The 21839-nt window shown below is 29.4% G+C and overlaps 1 protein-coding gene and 1 long non-coding RNA gene across 4 annotated transcripts; one reads left to right on the top strand and one right to left on the bottom strand.

Annotated features, from left to right (window-relative positions):
* Positions 1-13136: 13136 nt before the first annotated feature.
* Positions 13137-16520, bottom strand: LOC130452101 (uncharacterized). 3 transcript variants are annotated; one of them, XR_008910854.1, is made up of 4 exons: positions 15724-16520; positions 15199-15397; positions 13889-15138; positions 13137-13791 (listed from the first exon to the last, which is right to left on the bottom strand). XR_008910854.1 is itself a non-coding variant. In XM_056791420.1 (3 exons), exons 2-3 carry the CDS (start codon positions 14529-14531, stop codon positions 13423-13425), a joined length of 699 nt encoding a protein of 232 aa, XP_056647398.1. In that variant the 5' UTR covers positions 14532-15138; positions 15199-15222; the 3' UTR covers positions 13137-13422. The 3 variants fall into 3 exon arrangements, 2 of the variants coding, with proteins under 2 accessions (XP_056647398.1, XP_056647397.1); XM_056791420.1 differs by lacking the exon at positions 15724-16520 and having other exon boundaries at positions 14202-15138; positions 15199-15222; XM_056791419.1 differs by lacking the exon at positions 15724-16520 and having other exon boundaries at positions 14202-15264.
* Positions 16521-16689: 169 nt separating this feature from the next.
* LOC130452103 (uncharacterized) lies at positions 16690-21707 on the top strand. The gene is made up of 3 exons (XR_008910855.1): positions 16690-17028; positions 19130-19407; positions 20833-21707. It is a non-coding gene; the product is annotated as an uncharacterized LOC130452103 (long non-coding RNA).
* The last annotated feature ends 132 nt before the right edge of the window (positions 21708-21839 follow it).

Here is a 21839-nt window from a genome sequence, read left to right as displayed (position 1 = left end):
GGCGGCAAAAGGCAAAATGTGTCTAAACAATAACAGAACCCTATCATGCAATATTTAGTCGCAAAGCGCAAAGTGTCTTTCTTTGATAGCGGCATTTCTCCGAAATATTGTTTTCATATTATTACAATACCAAAATAGTGAGTTGAGCATTCGGGCGAATCGGGCGGCGTAAGAAAGATAATAAATAGTTGATAATAGGTAAGAATAAGCCGCTTGCCTCAAAAATGACAGAATATATTAGAAGATTACTTGAATAAAGGGATCGCGGCTTTTCTTTTGGCTTTTGACACTTAGACTCTTTGCCGACTTTGAGAATGTGGGATTTTTTTATTTTTCTAATGCCGTGTTTTCGTGTTTATCTAAGTTTGCGTAGCCTTTTTTTAACTTGTTTAATTTAAATTGATTAGTTGAAAACTAAAGAGCAAAGAGTAAAGATTGCGAAATTACGAATTAGGGAAAGAGATCAGTGTCTATTTGATTTATTTTTATTCATTGATTGTGAACGGACAGAACGGTAGGTTTTAATTATTTTATATTAGACAATTTGCCAAAATTTTTAATCATAGTTCAATTATTTAGACGTCTGATGGTCGAAAGAAACTTTCTGATTCACAATACCGAAAAAGGAAGTTAGAAAAAGAGACAAAAAACGATTAGCTGAATCATTAAAAAAGTTATTTGTGTCCAGGAGCAATAAAGAACCACAACCTCCATGTAGCCAAGACCCACATGTTCAATGTTTAATAATACACAAACTGAAGTTAGTGAAGATATTCTTAAGGTAAATAAGAAATTATTAAATGATCCAGCCTGTTGGCCGCATGTATATGACTGGCAACATTTGTCTCGGAATTTAGAAAGGCATGAAACAAGTAAAGGCATTTTGAGAGTGTTAGAAAATGGGTTGCTTTGAAGAAATCAATTGAGAAAAGTTTTACTGTCGACTCTTTTAATCAAAATTTAATTCAAATGGAAAATAAAAGATGGACACTCAAACACTTTTCAAAAAAGGTAACGGCAATTTTTTTAAACTTATGGAGACAATTGCGAAATTTGATAACGAAATGGCCGAACATATTGATAAGTTTCAAAAAGATAGCAAAAAAATGCCACACTATTTGGACAATAAAATACAAAATGAATCAAGTTTCCTGATAGGAGAACTTTATTCCAAGTTTATTTGTGTTCCAATGTTTTAATTCCTTATATATAAATTTGTTCTGAATAGAACGAATGTAAGTAACGTAATTTTGAAATTATTTTCTGTCTCATTCTTGATCATATTCTACAACTCTCTCTCTTTCTCTCTGACTACTAGCATCATAGGGCAATACTTTACATGAGTTTTTAATTTTTTTGGCATATTATCTTTAGACTATTTTATCTTCAAAGAATACAATATAAAAAATACGGACATTCTGAAATGTTTTGAATTTTTGATTCTAAGGAATAAATAATTTGCACACTGAAAATGTCTGGCAATAAAAAATGTATGTCTGGGAGACCTATCTAAAGACAAAACTTTTAAAATTACGCGTTCAATAATTAATAAAAAATTCAGGATTATTACTTGTACAGGTAGGATGCGCATTAACAAACGCAACTGCTACTGCTAGCCAGGTAGCCCAGACTCTAACCGAAAGAGTAAGAAGAACGACATAACAAAAAATCAACTGACCTGGAATTCTCTCTCAAAAACTAGCTCCTATACTAACTATTCAACTGAGTATAGGAAAATCATTTTCCTGTCAAATAATGAATACAATAATTTGAAGTGGCATCCTACAAATTTTCTTTCATTATTATTTGTATTTCCATCAATGAATTGTAGTTGACATTCAAAAGATGGAGGAGCATTTCAATATTGGGAAGACCTAAAAAAAAACACTTTCTTTATTTATGCTCAGCTACTAAGCCTTTTGATGTGTTTAAAAAAATATTTATTTGTCCTGTTCATTAAACAAATACCTCAAAGTTTGTATGGGAAAAAATGTATATAGTAATCACATATTTTATTACCTTCACTTTCTACAATATGCAATAGTTAAATACAGAGTACACACGTAAATATGTTAACCTGTGAAATAGAGTAGCAGCATTTTGGTTATATAATATCGTCGACAGACCAGCAAATGCCAAATGTAGTTCCAAAGAATAGAAAAAAATTATATATTTTAAACGAGATATCCCCTACAATATTTGACAATTTTCAATTATTTTTTATTGCCAGATAAAGGCAAATATATATTGACAATCGATGTGAGGAAAGTAGGAAAATGTTTTTATTACAATCGTTGCGTTGGTATCAATATGCTGAGAAAATAAAATGAGTCACTTTGTTTATACTGGTTTTATAATGATATAATATTGGTTTTATTTTATTAAATTATTCTTTTCTATGTTAGGCTAAGAACTCATAGACTACAATATGTAAATACTCATTTTGTTTAGATTTCTTTGTTTCTAACATAATGCAGCGCCTCCTCTTCATCTCAGAGGTGTTCTTTTTCACACATATGTTGTTTTGGAAAAGATCATTTTTTATATTATATATTTTTCATATTCAAAATTTTGTATTACTCCTCGATATTTGTTACATGACAGTTTTAATAATTCATATGGAATGCAATAATGTATCAATATTTCTGCGCCCACAAGAATGAGGCTTGTGTGAATTAAATAAATCCAAAATATAGTATTAAATTATAGAAAAAATCAGCTTTTCCCCCACAAAAATTCACACAAATACGAATCTAGCATATTCCGATATGTTACTAATTCTTACTTGTACCTTCTCTTTGCTCTTTATGTATGTGCTCCAGTTTCCTTATTAACAGTGAAGTGTATAAAATTCATCTTCTACTTTTGTAGTTTTGGTATTGGAATTCCACACATCAGACATAATAGTAGTTCCGGGTTCTAAGTACTGGCCAATAATACAAAGCCAACACAAATTAAGAAAAAAATGTCTCCAGTTTGCAACAAATCCTTACCTTAAAGTTAAGAGATGCGGCCGCCACCTATGAATCAATTTTTAAAATAGGAATTGAAAGGTAGAGGTTCAAATGAAACAAAATCATTTTATTATATAGTCTTTAATCTCATTTATGTTGAAAACTTCATTTAAATTTCCTTGGATTGAAATGAAGGGAAATAGAATAATATAATTTTATTTATATTTCTTAGTTTCAACTGACAAACACACTAATAATAATATTTTGCTACAATCATTTAATAGGTTTTTCACAGAGCAAATGCAACTGAACTGAGAGATGGAAAATATCGAAATGTCAAAGATGGATTTTATTAGTTTGAAGATGAGATCGCACCGGATATAAAGAATAATTTAAAGGACACAAAACATGAATTTAATCAGAAAATTATGAATTGGTAAAAGTGAAGAGAAAAATTATTCAGCTGAATGTTTGATGGAGAGGAAAGATGTAGTGCAGGTGATGGATGAAAAGCAGGTATAATCGGTAAAACCCCAGGTATTAAGCCTCACAAAACTATCTCTTCCATAGAGTTCTTCTGACCAGACTATAAAATGAGTCGTGGGGTGCGTGAAATTTCTATCAACAATCCCTTTCGCTCATATAAATTAACTGCTATTTTTTATTTTACGCTGAATTTCATTTTTAGCCTTTTCAAAAGGCTCTAAGATCAATGAAAGAGAAGTGTAAAGCATAATACCAAGTACCAATTACCCATATTGCTGTTGTTACATCAATCTTACACGAATCACCAATCCTTATTCCCGATAGAAACGTTCAACGTAAATATAATGGAGAAAAGTTTGGGCTTTTCGCACTGGAAATTAATTTGACGAGGTGTCCGTAGAAGACTGGAATTTCGAAGTGTCAAAGATGATTTCAGGAGACCCACTAGCAATTGGTTTCAATATTATAGAGAAAAACTTCATTCATATTCAGATGGATTTTTCATATATTGAGCCGCTCTCAATTTTTTTCGAATCTTTCAACAAATTTATCGAAACTAATAACTTTCATAATGCCCTAATTGTTATTTCAAACATATCATCTTCTTTTCTCGTTTCCAAACGAGTGGACATTTAACTTTCAAATTTTAATTTACTCCATCAATGTTTACACAAAATTTCACCAGAATCTAATCAATTTTATCAAAGTTATTTGGATAATATTCTCAAAATAATCTTTGTATTTTAAATGGTTTCTAAAGACATTTTGGAAAATAATGTATTGTATAATTTCTTGATATTCGAAAACCGAAAATTATAATTGGCGCAGTCATTCGGATTAGTGCGGTCGTGATTTTTCACGCAAAGTGCGATAAAAAATTCCGACTAGGTACTTCAGTACAGCAGCACTAGATCTACGTGTTCAACGAGGAACTTTAGGACTTCAGATAGCTGTAAGTGCCAAGTTTCCTTATTTTTATTCCTTTTTTTTATCTATCCTTATCAAACTTTGAGCAAGGAAGAGATAATCTAATAATTTTGAATATATAATTTTTATAAACGATTTAGATAACTTATTGAATACATTTGGTAATTTAAACTTAAAAGATAGTTCAGATTATACCAAAATGGCAACAGCTAGTCCAAAAACCCTAAATTGGGAATTATTTAAATTAAAATTGGAAAATATAAAATCATACGACGGTAACAGAAATACTTTAAACAAATTTATTAACAGATGTGAGAATTTAATAGAGACGTATTCGGTATATAATGATCAGGATATTAATAATCATGTCTTGGAATGTATCCAAGAAAAATTAATAGATAAAGCAGAAATGATGGTGGGAAATAGGATTGAACTAAATTCCTGGTTTAAACTAAAGGAAGCTTTCATACAATGCTTTGCAGACAGACGTGATTTAGATTGCATATTACAGGAACTAACAAGAACACGACCATTTAAAAATGAGTGTCTGATAGCCTTTGGAAATAGACTTCAATTGCTGAAAAGTCAAACAATCCAAAGAATCAGTAATAATTTAAATTTAGGTGAAATTGACAAAAAATGTCAAATAAACCATTGCGAAAAAACAGCCTTGAACACCTTTATAGCAGGATTTTCAGGCATCATACGCAATAACATGTATTTAAAAAAGCCTGTATCCTTAGAGGATGCTATGGCTTATGTTGATGAGTTCGAAAATTTTGAAAAACTCTATGGCCAATTTTATGAGTTCAGAGTCAAATATAATAATAATAACAATGTTCAAACGAACCAAATAAGAAATAATAAAAATAACCAATATATTAATTACAATTCTTTTTACCGACAATATTATGATAATAATTATAACAGAAATAACTATGAAAACAATAATCAAAGATATAATAACAACAATAATTATAATAATGAAAGATATAATAATAATAATAACAATTATAATAATTTTCCTAGTCAACCGATAAATGTAAATCCTATGCCACAAAGAAGGCAAAATTATCCGACAAATACACAAGTATTTGGCACCAGGAAAAATGTTTTCCGTCCAAACCAAATACTTGTAAACCGGTTACCAAGACCAGAACCGATGTCTACGACATCGAGAAATTTTTCCGATAAACCTAATAGACGTGTAAACATTAATAACAATAATAATAATAATAATAATGCAAACAATACTAGATATTTCCAACCAAATAAATTTTACTCCTAATGATCCATTAAGATTCTTTGAAAATTTCATAGAATCTAACGAATCAGACCCCAGTGAACAAATAATAGAAATAAATTTCACATCTAATAATTCATCACCAAAAATTCATAAAAATTAAAGAATCGAAATTAAATCATTGTAAAGAAATAAATGAACAAGTAGAACTAGATCTCAGTAAATTATTTGATGAAGAAGAAAAAGATAAATTAAATGTAACAGAAAAAAATTCAGAAGAAAATATTATAATGGTAGGAGAAATGAATAATGATACAAAAGGAAAATTAGAATTATTTGATAAAGTGGAATTAAATGTAAAATTACAATATACAGGATTAGATGAATTAAAAATGAATTTAAATTATAATGAAATTGAAGTAAAAGAAAATGTAATAGAATTAAACAGAGAAATAAATAATGATGAGACAATGGAAGGGAAAGACATAAATGATGTTATAAAAATAGATAATGATATATTAGAAAAAGAATGTTATGTTATAAAACCTGAATTAAATACAAATATACTGGATAAACAAAATCAAAGTAATATCATTGATAAAAGAGAAATAAATAATGAAAATGACGAAGTTGAGATTAATTATGAAACAATTAACAAAGAATTTGATAGAAATAATAATGAAATAAGTTCAAAATATTTCAATAGAAAATTAAATGCTATACTATATGAAAGTTTAATTGAAGAACTATTTTGGAAACGTAGATATTATCATTCATTAAAATGGTACGCAATTCAAGAAATTATAAAATGGATTTTTATACAAAGACCTTTCTTTCTTTTTTATTATTATGTTATAAGAATAGATAAGATTTAGAATGAATAGAAATTAAAATAAGTAAAATATAAAAAAATTAGTAAACTTGTAGAAACTATAATAATAAAAAGTTATTAATTGGATATATATAATAAGAAATTTAATAATATAATTCATAACTTTGTTTATTTAACTAATGGAAAAAGAAAATAATATAAAAATTTAAATTACAATCAATGTAACACAAATGAAACGTTTAAGACAATTTATAGAATTTTAAATAAGCCTCTTAGTGTTTATCCTTTAGAAACAAACCAATATGAAATGCATAATATTAATTATTTGAAAGTGAACGAAAAAATAATTAGCGAAAAATATTATTGGCCTAAAATGTTACAAGACGTAGAAAACTTTATTAATAATTGTGTTAAATGGATAAATATAATATAAACCCTTCGATTAAATGTTATTAAGATAGTAAATCTTTCATATTCAACAATAACGAGAAAATGTATCTTTCTCTCGTTACGGTCAAGCATATTCAATGTCAAGTGTGAATGGAACCTCAGTTGTTGATAATATATTAAATTATGTCACTCATCACGGTTTACTTTACAAAATTACAGCTGATTGTGGTTCAGAGTTCAAGAACAACGACCTACAAGATTTTTGCAAATTGCACAAAATTGAACTACATTATACAACGTCTAAAAATAGTAATTCCAATTCACCCGTAGAACGTTTTCACTCTAGTCTTATTGAACATTTCAGATGTATAAAAGAAAATAATAAAGATTTAACTCCTAATCAATTAATAAAACATTCAATATTGGCATATAATAATTCGATTCGCTCTGTAACACAATTTACACCATTTGAAATTATTAAAGGTCATATAAATAATCCCGATCGTTTAATAATATCCAATTATATAAAAAATCACAAAGAAACGTCAAAATTATTATATGAGAAAATTTAAGATAGAAATGCTAATATTAAAGAAAAAATAATAAATAAGAGAAACGAAAACAGAAATGATCCACCTTAGAAACAAATGAAGGAACTTATCACAAAAACATAATTAGAAAACCAAAAAGTAAAACAGAAAAATTGTTACAGGATAATGAAGCTGACAATAGTATTAATATTACTACTACTTTACAAGTCGACCAAGACAGAAGACATAACAATTACAAACGTAAATAACTTATTATTACCCATTAATTTAGGAACCAGTAATCTCATATATATATACCAAACACACTTTCATATATTATATAGATTTAGAATTTATTCATAAACAAATTAATAATTTGAAACAATATTATTATAATTTAAAAAATAATTTATCTCAAGCGAACGCTACAAATCCTATTTCATATCATAATTTAGCCGAACAATCACTAAGTAGAACGGAAATTTTGATTGATACCTTAGACAAAAAATCAGAAAATATTTATCTGCACTTAAGATTAAAAAGAGGATTAATAAATGCAGTAGGAAAAATAGATAAATGGCTTTTTGGAACTCTAGATTCAGACGACGAAGAAAGATACGATAATGCTATAAATGTTTTACAACAAAATCAAAAACATAATTCATGAAATAAATTTACAAATATCGCTACACAAAAAATTAATTGATCATTATAATAAATCGATAACGACTCTATGGAATAATCAACAAAAACTTTCTGATAATTTAGAGAAATTTCACATTTCGATCGAAAATAAAATAATAACTTTGAATAATTTTATAACATTTCACAGTACAATTTCACAGATTAATCTGGACTGTCAAAGTTTGATTACATTAATCGATAATATTGAAAATGCAATAACATTTTCTAAATTAAATACGATTCACAGTTCTGTTATATCAAGTCAAGAATTTTAGAAATGATGAAATATTTAAGTACTATTTATAATGAAAAACAAATCCCAAAATTTAATAATACTTTAACGTATTATCTCTTTCTTGGTTCACAAGTAACCTTTTCCAAATCTAAAATAATTTTTGCTACCCATGTTCCAATCCTTAAACCTAAAACCTATGAATTTTTCCATTTATACCTTATAATCCAAAATCATACGATATTTATCCCTTCTCAACCTTACTTGGCCAGAAATCAAGAAGAAGTCAATTTTATTAAAGAAGAATGTCCAGCATTAGAAGAAAAATATTGTTGTAAAGAAACATTTAAGTTAAAAGACAATTGTACTATTGAACTGTTAAACGGACACTCTGGTGAAAACTGTGTTGTTAGTGAAATAAATCTTCAAGAAACTATATTGGAACAAGTGACAAATAACGAACTTTTAGCAATTCCAAATTCAGAAACTGAAGTGATTTCTAAATGTGTTTCGGACCGTTATTTGAAAATAAGTTATCCATCAATTGTAAAAATTCCAAAGAACTTTAGCATTCAAATAGAAAGTGAAATTTTCTCAACTAATATATAAATCAAAAAAGGAAAATCGATAATATTAACGAAATTAAACTTCAAATTTTTAAATAATCAAATTTATAAATCTCCTAATTTAACTAATATAGATTTTGACAAATTATACGAAATCAATAAAATTGCTAGAAATATAAAACCAATTCATGAAATTTATAATTCGCCAAACCATGTATCTATTGGACTATTTACTATAATAATAATAATTTGTGTAATTTTCATAACATTTTCGTTAATTCGTAAATATAAAAGTAAATTTGTAAGAAAACAGAAATTTGAAGAGAAGAAGAAAGAAACCATCGAATTAGAAGAGAGAAGACAACAGGACATGAAAAATGCCTCCGTCATTTTTCATTCTTAGGGATGGAGGAGTTACATGAAGAACATTCTCGAAGGACATTTTATAAAACGCAATTGTATTAAATATAATAATAATAATAATCTTTATTAATAGCACTTGGCTAGAACATATACATATACAAAATTCCATATTCACACAGAAGGAAGATAAATAAATCAAATACAGTACTTCCAGATAAATAGCTACCACTTATATAACAATATTCTCTCTTATAAATGTTTTGCACAAATTCTTGAACTGCGACAGACTACCCGAATGCCTGACGCTTTCAGGCAGTTTATTGTATTGCTTTAAACCTTTGTAAAATAAGCTATTCTGGCTGAAATTAGTAGATACCCTATTTATATAAAAATTATTTTGTGACCGTGTATCATATTTATGTATATCTCTTACAAATTTACAGTTTTGGAGTAGGTGTTTAGGTACTAAATCATTCAACATCTTGTAAATAAATATCATAGTGTTATAAGTTATAATTTGCCTTACACTTAAAAGTTTTGTTGTTTTTAGCATATCAGTTATTCTAGCATATCTGTCACAGTTCAAAATCATACGTAATGCCTTATTTTGTTTTTTCTGTAAAATATCTATCTGGGTATTATTCATCAAAAATAACAATGTGGAACAAAAATAAAAATGTGGAGCAATGATAGTTTTATAGATAGTTAACTTAGACCAGCAACTCAAGTTTTGTGACGTACGTCCTAATACATTACTTTTTTTAGCAATTTTATTTGTTATAAATTTATAATGCTCAGAAAACGATAAATTTTCGTCTATTATACAACCTAGGTACTTATACTGTACTACCCTTTCAACCATTTCATTGTCTATTTTAACTACACTGTTTGCATTGAGAGTCAATACCTTATTTTTATTTTTCAGAATCATCAATTTAGTTTTATTTATATTAAGTCTGAGAGAGTTGATATTCAACCATTCAAATAAATTACTGAGTTCTTCATTTAGTGTTTGTATTATTTCATCAACATTATCACCCACAGTATATATCATAGTGTCATCAGCAAACAGCTGGATTCTACACTTTTTTATAGCCTTAACAATGTCATTTATATACAGAATAAATAGAGTAAACACTTCATCATCATTTATTTTATTATAAATATGAATTATTATAAACAACTTAGTAATGTTTATAGTTAAAACGCTTGAGAGATTAATTGTATTCATTCAACTTATTGTAATTTTATGTAAAATAAATTTTTAAAAATAATTTTCGAAAACCGAAAATTATAATTGCCCACATTATTTTATTTCTGAAATTATTTTTAACAAAAATTTTTTACCAATTATGATATACAGGGTTTTTCTCAACTATTTGTATTTTCTAATATAATATTAGAAAAATATCAATCATATATATGTTTTCTAGTAGTTTTCCAAAAAAAATTCCGTTGTTACAAACACATTTTTTGTAAATGCTTTGCAAAGTAGATTATATATATAAGGTGAGTCTTCTGTATTTGAGATTTAAAAAAATTCATTTTCGTAGCTATTTAAACATCAATCACTGTTACAATCTAAACTTATCTACAGGATGTCCCCAAAATAATCAATCAAACCAAATAGACGATATCTCATGATATCAAATTAATTTTACCAATTCGTGTATAAAACTAGTTATTTATTTTTGTCTTTTAACCTGATATAGATGTTGAAAGAGTTACACAGAGTGTACCAAATAATAATTGATGTCATTAAAAATCATATTTTGAAATTATCTCGAACTGTACTGAATGTTGCAACTCCTTTACAAACCAAACATATTATTTAGTTGGATGGGAGCTCCTGTATAGTAGGTATACTGGATTGATCACATTTTCTGAAGAAATGGTAATAATTACACACACACATTGTTACAGGATAATGAAGCTGACGATAGTATTAATATTACACACAATCAAATAAAAATAATTCCCTCACTCTGTACTAATAAACTAGACTGAAGCAACCTGTCTACACTCGTTTAGTCGGCGTTTTAGTTGCCGGTAAGCAGTGGTGGGAGAAACTACTTACTCAAATAAATAGAAATTGTTTCTATTCAATTGACTAAACAGTTTACTAAATTAGGTATTTGCGCAAATACTATTTCAAGTTGTTTTCACCATACAAGTAACTAAATTTAGCTACTTGATTTGGTAACTGGCTTTAGTTACTTGATACGTTTAAAATCGGCTATATTTTTAAGTTTTATGCATTTTTAGTTATTTAGTTTTGATCCTGTCAAAAGATAAAAAAGAAGAAGAGGGGACAGTGATAAAAACATAGTAGCTAGTAAATCTGATAATGAAAGTACTAATAAATAAAACTACTAGTAAATAAATATAGTTTTAATAAAAGAAGAAATTGAACAATAAACAACGAAACATAGTGTCAGAAGCGTAGTCGAAAATCGCCGACAGCTTAAAAAGAATAAAAAATAAAAGAAGCCATTTTCCCTCCAATAAATATAATAAAAAACGAGAAGTTAAAAATAAGAAAATCGTACGGATGTATCAAATGTGTAGTGAAAAATGGAATGCTTCAAGTCCCCGGAAGCGTTTAACGTACAGGAACCACATGGATGGTCCAAATGGAAGCAAAGATTTGAAATATTTTTGTTAGCTTCGGAAAAAAGCACTACTGAGGAAAATATAAAAGTAGCTGTTGAATATTCTTGTATATCTATAATACATTTGAAATAACCAAAAGTTCAAAACTAGATGATGTGTTATATTATAAGAAATGTAAGTATGAAAACAATTAAATTTAACAGCATACAGCAAAAAAAAGGTCAAAATATAGATTCAAGCAGCAAACTGTTTGTTTGTGTTTGTGTGTGAAAAGGGTCAGTGTAAAAGCAGCTATGCAGAGAGGATGATAAAAGACAGAATAGCACTGGGTGTTCTGGATAAATAGGTTCAAAGACACTTATTAAGAGAACCATCAATGTCATTAGGCAAGATGCTTCAATATTGTAGGAGTATTGAAAAGTTAAATGAAACATGTTGAGTTATTAAAAAGTGGTACAGAAAAAACACAAGAAGCTGATGCTCTTAAGTTTTTACGCAAATGTGGAAGATGTGTTTTCAGTCATCAACCTAGACAATGCCTCTTATAATCAAACTTGTGCAATTTGTCAACGTAAAGGCCATTTTGCTAAGGTTTGTTTTTTCAAGGACAAACAGCACCAAAACAAGTAGTAAGAACGAGGTAATTATTCTAATTCCAAATAGCCAGAAAACAGGAGGCAGGAAGAATATCGGTGAAATGAACAAGATGAAGCTGAGGTTAAGAAATTAACATCAGAAGTACAGGTTTTGGGCACTGTAAACTCAGAATTCAGATATTATAAGTAGGAACAATGCAGGTATTGAGAATTCTATTTTTATTAATGAGCATAAGCCAAATATTAAAAACAATAGTTGGTATGAACCTATTACTGTTAACAATATTGACAATTGACATTATGTTTAAGCTTGAAACAGGAGCTGAATCTAGCGTTGTACCTTTGAAATATTCTAATGATCTAAATGTTGATAAATCTAAAATTATTTCAACATCCATGACAATAATTTCCTATTGAAATTTTAAATCGAAACCTCTAGGTCACATAACACTTGAGTGTTTTTATAAAATTTAATGTTGAATTTTTTATAGTTGATTTAGAGTCAGAGCCTTCACTGGAGTTAGGTGATTGTTTACATTTTAACATGATATCTAGAGTGAGTATAGTATAGAGTTTTTTTCGACTCCCCACCCTCCTGATGAGATTTCGTAAGATTTTTCTGTACTACCTCCCCCCCTCCCCCATTCTCACGTGAGATTTTTTATAATGTGTTTTTGGCTGTTAAATTCATTGGATTTGAAAAAAATACAAAAAAAACAATTTGCTCTATCACTTTTATTAAAGACTAGTATACAATTCTGATTTGAGAATATTGCCTTAGTTAAAAATTACTGTGATGAAATTAAATAATAAATACTTCAACGTAAATTAATAAGAGATTATTCTAATTCAGTCCATGGAGACTCGTGCACTCTCAAGAGTGACTACTAGAACCAACGTATTCAAATAATTTTCAATGAAATCATCTGCTCCTTCAACTTCGTTCTGATTGAGCCACTCCAAACCGTTGTCGCTTGCACCCAGTCGCTTGTCTTGTAACAATACGCTATGGTCGCAATTTAAGTGTTTGCACATCTCGTGCATGATGAGCCGCACATCGATGTTCCGCAACTTTTGTGATGGATGCGAAATAGATACCACATGTATTGCAGCATCTCTTTTCTATATCGTGACCTAAATTTGGACAATAGAGGTCATAAGGCTTGCTTGTGAAGGTGTGTAATGGTTGAATAGGTAGGCAGTGGCGAATTAAGAATGGTGCAAATGTTTTTCCATCATGCTGTTCAGGATCCGGAATCGCCGGATGTCCATTAACTTGAATGGAATATGGAGGTAATAAAAAAAGATCATGTAGAAGTACATGTAAAGAACTCCGACGCGGACTGCAGCACTGCTGATCATCGCATTTTACAACCTAAAATAATAATTATTTTTGATTATTTATAAAGATGCATTTGTCGGCATGGATGCTTGTTAAAAAAATATTTTTGAAAAATGGTAATTTTGTTAACCTGAAGTAAATATTGACTCTCTCTAAAATGCTCGGTGTACCATTCTTCAGCTGGAAAATCTGGAACATTAGAAATGTCGTCGTTTCCGCTTTTTTGAAGTTATCTTTTTTTAAATCATCATTAATTGTTTTACCGTGGAGTCAAGATGTGACTCAAAAGAGTCATGGGGAAGAACAACACCTGATAGTTCTCGGCTAAGTGGGGCCATGCGTCTCTCTACTCTATTGAAAGCACTTCTGCCGGGGGCATTAGTCCCAATGAATATTGCGTCAAATTCATATTTTTTAAAATGCTGTATAGAATGTACAATTACTTTCCGATATCGCGGGTTCTCATCGGGACCGCCATCGTTCGAAATAATAAGGACAGGCTTGACTTTATCGTCTTCGTTTTTCATTAATTTACCAAAAGGCTGAAGAGTTAAGAGAGTGTCCAAGTCTTCAGCTTGACTAGTTGCAGTCGAAGACGAGTGCTTACCACTTTGGATTGCTATATATGTTATTCCACTATATGAGACGGCTTCTGGCCGCCCCATGTCATTCGGTTTTACTTCACACAAAGCATAGACACTCGGGATCAATTTATGTCTTGCAGCAATTATAAAGTCATGATCTGGTAACGACACTTTATACTCAACGTGCATTAGCAAAGGCGCCTGCTTGTTTGCTGTTGTCAATCCTATGGGGACCCATGCTTTGTCATCTTGGGATAAAAAAGATATAGAATCAGAGCCAAGTATTGAGGCTACAGTTTCTAGTGACCTTATGGAAGCTACAAAAAAGTATTGGTCTTGGTGCGACTCAACTTCACCGTTACAGTCACTACGTGGTGCTTAGCCTACCGCGTATCTGCCCGTCTAGGCAACAGTCGAATGTAAGCGGCGCTTCGAGAAATATTAAATCCCAGCTCGATAAGTTTTTGAGTGAGCTCTGAAAGACTATGGACACTAGGAACAATTTCACAGCGACGCCGTTCCTCAGCTGATGCACCAAACATAGCTAAATCACTAATAGTTTTCAGCAATTCAGACTGCTCTTCCTCGAAGCGTGGAAGTCTAGAGCTTACTCGAGGTATCAACGATTTTGCTGCTCCAGGATTTTTAGAACACAATTCGATAATTTTTATTTTATCTATGCTTCATCGAGTATACTCTTTGGTTCTCCTTAGGTTTGAGCTGTTTTTCAAAATTATCAATTTCTTGCCGCAACTTCTCATCTCTCATCGTCGCTGATTTTTCCGTTTTGTAGCACCTGTAGGGGAAGAAAAAATAAAGAAAATATCGCACATACAAAAAAAAGGTAAACACTAACCTGCCAGTTGAGGTTCATTATCGTAATCTTGATCCATGAGCCGCTGATTATAGTGAGAAATCTCATTTCGAGTCACTGATTCCTCATGTTGAATAATCCGGATGTTAATTTCAGTTTGAATCGTGCATTCTAAGTTTGACGTACCTTGAGCGCTTGTATCAACTTGTGTTGAAACATTATCAGAGCTCCGAGTGTTTCCCTTGAATAAATGTATCATTATAAAAACTCAAGATTCACAAATTAGAGACGTTTAAAACAAAATTATGCATTTTTTAACTTTCCCCTAAGAAGATCTATATTTTTTTCTCCTCAGCACAATCTTGAAATATATTGTACATAAAATTAAATTTCTCCTATTTCTTATTTCTTAGACCTTTTGATATATCAATGCATCTAAATTTTCTTGATTTTAGGTCTCTAAAATAGCTAAAGAACCTAAAATAACTAAAATCAAGAATATTTAGATGAATTAATATTAAAGTTATAGCATAAATAGCATATAGAAAACAGAGGTATCTAACCTACCTTAGAGAGAGACCTTTTTTCCGCTGCTTCTCTTAGAAGCTGATCAATCTCATGCTGAATATGTTTCACCAAATCTTCTTTCTTTGGATACTTTTGTTTTGCTGTGTTCCATAACTTTACCACTTCTTCTTTACAGCATTTCTTTGTCTTGTAGATGTGTCTTTTAACGTTTTAATGTTTAATCGTTAAAATAGTATCAAAAAAGTTGTTAAATAAAATATTTGCGGGCATCAACAAAGCAGGTTATAGCACCTGTACTTGCGTCGCTGTTACTCGGTTCTTTACGCTGCGACATTCATCGAGTAGCGCGTATCGATACGGCTGGTCGAAAGCACATAAACAATCGGAGAGCTATTGTGCTACTCTGCGGAGTTCGGGGTAGTACAACAAACACCATTGTGTCAAATTTCGCATATATTTTTATTCTAGAAAAATTTCTTACTTCAATTTAACTTTACTTTCACACAATTTTACATGGTTTTCTATTGAAAAAAAATACGTGATATTTGTTGAAACCTACCTCTCCCCAAGTGAGATCTGGAAAGATTTAACTTGACCCCCTCCCCCCTTCGAACACCTCACGTAATTTATGGACGACACCAAAGACCGTGGCAAATATTTTTTTCCGACTTTTTTGATTACCAGTTCAAAAGCTATTTGTTAATTGTTGACAGCTACTCTCATTGGTTGAAAGTTTTTCCTACCCAAATAAAACAGCTTTTACTATGATCAAGCATTGTAAGGATTTGTTTTCTAAATTTGGTGTTCCTGATATCTTCTATGCTGATAATGTTCCCTATAACAGTATAGAATTTTGATTTGGAGTTTTCTATCCTTTTTTATCACCAGTCAAATAGTTTTGCAGAGATGTATGAGAATGAAACATGCTTAAAAAAATGTATAACGTTTTCGATGCATCAATTTATATCGAATATCCCTAGTCCTGTCAAGAGATAGAAAAAAGAAGAAGATAGCATAGTGATAAAAAACATGGTAGCTTGAAAACCTGATAATGAAAGTGCTAATAAATAAAACTACTAGTAAATAAATATAGTTTTAATAAAACATATAAAAAAAAAAAAGAAATTGAACAATAAAAAACGAAACAACATGAAACAGTTGATTGACTTGTATGCACAATACAGGAGTGAAGTTGGTACTTTCAAAGTAAAAATGGTTAAAATTATGAAGCTGAAGAAAGCCACAGAGTTTAAAAATATTAGCATCCAAATAACACCATTATGAATTAGTAAAAGGTAGTAGGAAGAAGCTTCAGAACATATGCGGAGAACCAGAATAAAACAGGTAAACCTTCGTATATTTAGTTTGTTATTTATTGTGATACAACTTGAAGGTGTATTGTAAATCAGTTTCTTTTGTTTAACAAATTAATACCAAACATTCATTTATTGTGAACCTTCAAATAACTCCTAATAAATAAAATGAAAAATTGAGGAATAAAAACATTTTTTTCTGGAGTTGTATTAGATTAGCCCATATTGTATTATCAATTTAAATCTGTTTATATAACTGATGGAAAATAATCTACATCCAATTGATTTATGAAATGAAAAAGGTTCTATTAGCAGCTGTTTTCAGTATGGCTGGGGATTTGGATATTTTTGCTGGTTTTTACTCTTGTTCTACTGTCTGTTGGTAAGGCAATCAGGAAAGTGAGTGGCATAGTCTATGTAACAGAAGAAAACTTTATAGTTCAATATAATTATCAACTTATTTTCAACTAATTTTATATTATATTTAATGTCCACAAAAATGGATAAATGGGGAAATATAAAAAAACATAAAAGAGAAGGGCAATATAAAGGTGGCTATTTATTTATTCAGTATAGTGATGACATATGAGGGTAGTATATATATATATATATATATATATATATATATATATATATATATATATATATATATATATATATATATATATATATATATATTGTTGTATTCACAATAATTACGTTGTACTCTATAATATTATTCTTTAGCTTGGTTAATAAATTATAACATACATATATCACTTACATTGTCAGTAAGGTGATTGATAGTAATGGTATATAGATCTCATTAAGCTGATGTTCTCTTTTCTGTTTTTGTTGATTTAAAATTACATTTGAAATCTTTTCGAGTATTGAATATTTCTTGTAGAAAATTGTGGGAAAGGGCGAAAATTGTAGAATGATTTAATGAATATGAGAGATTTTGGAATTCCTTAATAGATGTGGTATTAGCTTAATTTATCAATTGTATTTATTTAGGCTTTCCTTATTACATGTTGTTGTAGCTGATGTTTATTGTGTGAATCTATTAGGTGACGTGTGTGATTGGATGTTGAAATGGTATTTTATCCGTTATCGACTAATATCTCTCAGTATTATCATAGAGTGGTTCTGATAGTCAATTTGAAAATATTAGTTATGCACTTTTTCATTGAAAAATGCAGTGTCGAAAAAATGCAGTAGAATTTTTTAAAAAAGTGTATTATTCCAAAAGGAAATAGCAGAAACAAGTGATGCATACTATTTATAGTAATAATTAAGTTCGGTGGGTGTACAAGAAGAGAAGTTGCCAATTCGAGAAACTTATGAGAATGGGGACTTGGTCATTATTATGAAACCCTAGCATTATTGATACATGCATGGCCACAAGAGAAATAGGGTACGAAAGTTGCCCGAGAAGAATTGGGGTCGAGTAATGATGAGGTAACCGACTGCAAAAATTATTTTAGGGAATTGCAAGAACCCAAAAAAACCATATAAATTGATGAGTCCTGTTTATTCACAAATGATATACAATTGAGGACGCATCACTAGGTGTTTTTGGGAATTTGTCAAGAGGTTGGGAAATGTTTTTGTTTGCTGTGCCTTTCAGGAGAAAAAAAGTGTAGCTTTATATTATTGGCCAGTACTTAGAACCCGGAACTACTATTATGTCTGATGTGTGGAATTCCAATACCAAAACTACAAAAGTAGAAGATGAATTTTATACACTTCACTGTTAATCAGTTCACTGTTAATACGGAAACTGGAGCACATACATAAAGAGCAAAGAGAAGGTACAAGTACAAATTAGTAACATATCGGAATATGCTAGATACGTATTTGTGTGAATTTTTGTGGGGGAATAGCTGATTTTTTGTATAATTTAACACTATATTTTGCATTTATTTAAATCACACAAGCCTTATTCTTGTAGGCGCAGAAATATTGTTACATTATTGCATTCCATATGAATTATTAAAACTGTCATGTAATAAATGTTGAGGAGTAATACAAAATTTTGAAAAATATATAATATATATTATATATAATAGAAAAAGTGATCTTTTCCAAAAAAACATATGTGTGAAAATGTTTTTCTGATTAAATGTAATGTATAATTCTTTTTATTTTAGGGAAAGAAAGAGAACAGAAAAAGGCCTCTAACTTCAACTGAATGCTGACAGGAGTGGAAATTAAATTATTACTAAAGAAAAAAAATTTCTTGCTTTATCACAATACCCAGTAATAAGCAAACTATACATTTTGTGTCGCTCAACTGAAGAAGATTAATCACAATGAGTATTTGCTCTTTGGATGGATCGATATGACTTGATAATCTTACTAATCTCCTTTTATTCAATATGTAGTAAGAAAGCTACAAATAATTATTTGTATTGCTTCAGTACAAATGGTGAGTGTAATACATTTTATTATTTTCACCAAGTATTCTTCGATTTTTTGGGGAGTATTTTCATGAAAATTTGGAATGTCCAGAAACTTTTCTGTCAATTGCTAATAACAGATATTAGATGTTATTTTACCTTTGCTTTAATCCAAAACTCCATTTTAAGCAACTAAAGTTCTCATTTAAGATGAAATTGTCGAGTCGGTTTTTTAAGTATGGCACAAAAAACAAATTAGTTGAATTTTACCATAAATTTGTAAACTAGAAAATATTTTCAAAAATTGGTTCTGTTATTATATTCAAATTCATGTTATGACCCATTTTTGGGAAACATCAATTCAAGTTTTTGACCATTCTAATATAATTTTTGGAAAAAAACATTTCAACAATTTTTTTTAATTTATAAATCAAAACAAACACTTGAAATATTCAAAGTAGATAAATATAATAAAAAGCTTGAACTATTCACAAAAGATTATAGTGATATAATAATTAAATTGATATATAATTGAAAAAATTGAAGATACATATGAAGATACATAAATGTAATATACTTCTTTATACAAGAATGTATTGAGCATTCACCCTTCTATCTAATTATTATAATAAATATTAGCTGACCTGACAAACGTTGTTTTGCCATAAACATTATTTCTTAGGCATTATTTTGGTGTGAGCGACCCTTAACATATAGAGATATGAAAAATAGATGTTGGCCGATTCTTGGACTTACACTATATTCACATAAAAAATCACGAAAAAATATTTTCAGTGATCCCAGAGGTGATATGTTCAAATCAGTATTAAATATCTCTCAACTGAGCTTTGTATGGTATATCTAATGTTGTGGGCTGAAAGAAAAATCAGAGCAATTATTACGAAACTCTTAAAATCGAAGGAAAATGATACTTTTTCATAGAAAATAAAGTAGCAGACCTATCAGTCTAAAACTAATACTCATTCTTATTATAATCTTCATAAAAACAAAATTAGAGTGTATTGAAAGTTCTTACATTGGCTTACCTGCAATCATTTAAACTGTTCTTTTAATAATCTTAGAATTGCCGATGAATGGCGCTATCTAAAAGTGAAGCTAATATTATTAACAATGAAAACGTATCATTAAATAAACTAGGTAATAAATCTAACAATTAACAACACTACTGGTTCAAAACTAATCCCCGTTGGAGGCGGGAAATCCAACATCAGGTTCGTTGGTCTGTAAATGAGTGGCGTGGGTTTCTAGGCGGACAAATAATTGGGCCAGTTTTTTGAATGAGATAGTTAATCAAGAAAAATATTTAAACTGAAAAAACGAATTGTGTCTTTTCTTTTAGAAAATATGCCCTTACTTAGTCATTTGTAGTGATATGTTCTTACAATCTGATGATTGCCTGGCATATTATTCCATATATGTTGTGCATTTTTTAGATCAAACTTTCCCTGATAGGTGGATAGGACAAGTTTATTTATTTGGCCATCCAGATCTTCAGACCTAACTTGCCTAGATTTTTATTTGTGGGGCCAAATAAAGGATCTTTTTTACACCAGGAACCTAACCAAAACCGAGCATTTGTGATCATCTTGTCTCTTGTAAAGATGTGAGTTTTTATTTTCATGTTATGTTTGGTTTCTATTTGAAATGCTTGAGAGGTGAGTGTGAAGAAATTTGAAGTTTCTCCCAAAAACAAGCTTGAAGCGTGGTTGAATGATAATTGATTGTATTTTTAGATTTAATGTATAAATCAGAATGTTTAGTATTTTCCCTCAAATTCTGCTTTTTTTTTCTGCCATCTCGTTTGATTTTAGATAACTTCGTCTGAACACCTCATGCTCAAAGATCCATAATTTTTGGTTTTTTATTGATAAAATGATTTATAAACTCAGCTTCATAGATTGAACGGAGATACTCAGGCTTTCGGAAATTTTATAATAATATGTTCTTTTATTTCATGAGCCAGGTCTCTCAATATATTTTGAAATAAATAACTTCTCTATATTACTTAATCCTTTGGTGTTATCAGCATTACTTTTACATTTTTCTGATGTACCAATATTAAATAATTTAAGTCTGTGTTAAACGATATCGATAGTGCATCTGTAAGAAAAAATTTATTACCCAATTTTCAATTCAATAAAGATATCATGATATCGTACTGTTCCAAATTTAACCTAATATTTGAAGTTTTAGATGGGTTTATTCTTATGATTCTTAGAAAAATTGTTACAGTCTTTTCATTACTTTCAAAAATCACAGTTCCTCTAAAAATATATTTATGAAAGTGCTCACATCTTTGTGAAATAGGAAGTAGCTTCGTCTGCATTTGACATAAAAATAGTTCCTTTGGTAATATTTGACTTCAAATAGGCATCAAATAAAAAAAATTAAATGTTCTTACTAATCATACAAATTAAATCGTTTTATTATCATAACAATG

The sequence above is a fragment of the Diorhabda sublineata genome, unplaced genomic scaffold (assembly GCF_026230105.1).
Source record: "Diorhabda sublineata isolate icDioSubl1.1 unplaced genomic scaffold, icDioSubl1.1 Dsub_174, whole genome shotgun sequence".
Classification (NCBI taxonomy): domain Eukaryota; kingdom Metazoa; phylum Arthropoda; class Insecta; order Coleoptera; family Chrysomelidae; genus Diorhabda; species Diorhabda sublineata.
This window is presented reverse-complemented; position numbering and strand designations above follow the sequence as displayed.

Excerpts from the sequence above, each read along its gene's own strand:
- LOC130452101 (XM_056791419.1), bottom strand. The coding sequence starts at position 14,531 with ATGCACGTTGAGTATAAAGTGTCGTTACCAGATCATGACTTTATAATT. Across the intron at positions 13,792-14,201 it reads AGAACCCGCGATATCGGAAA|GTTGTAAAATGCGATGATCA; the intron begins GTAATTGTACAT and ends TTATTATTTTAG.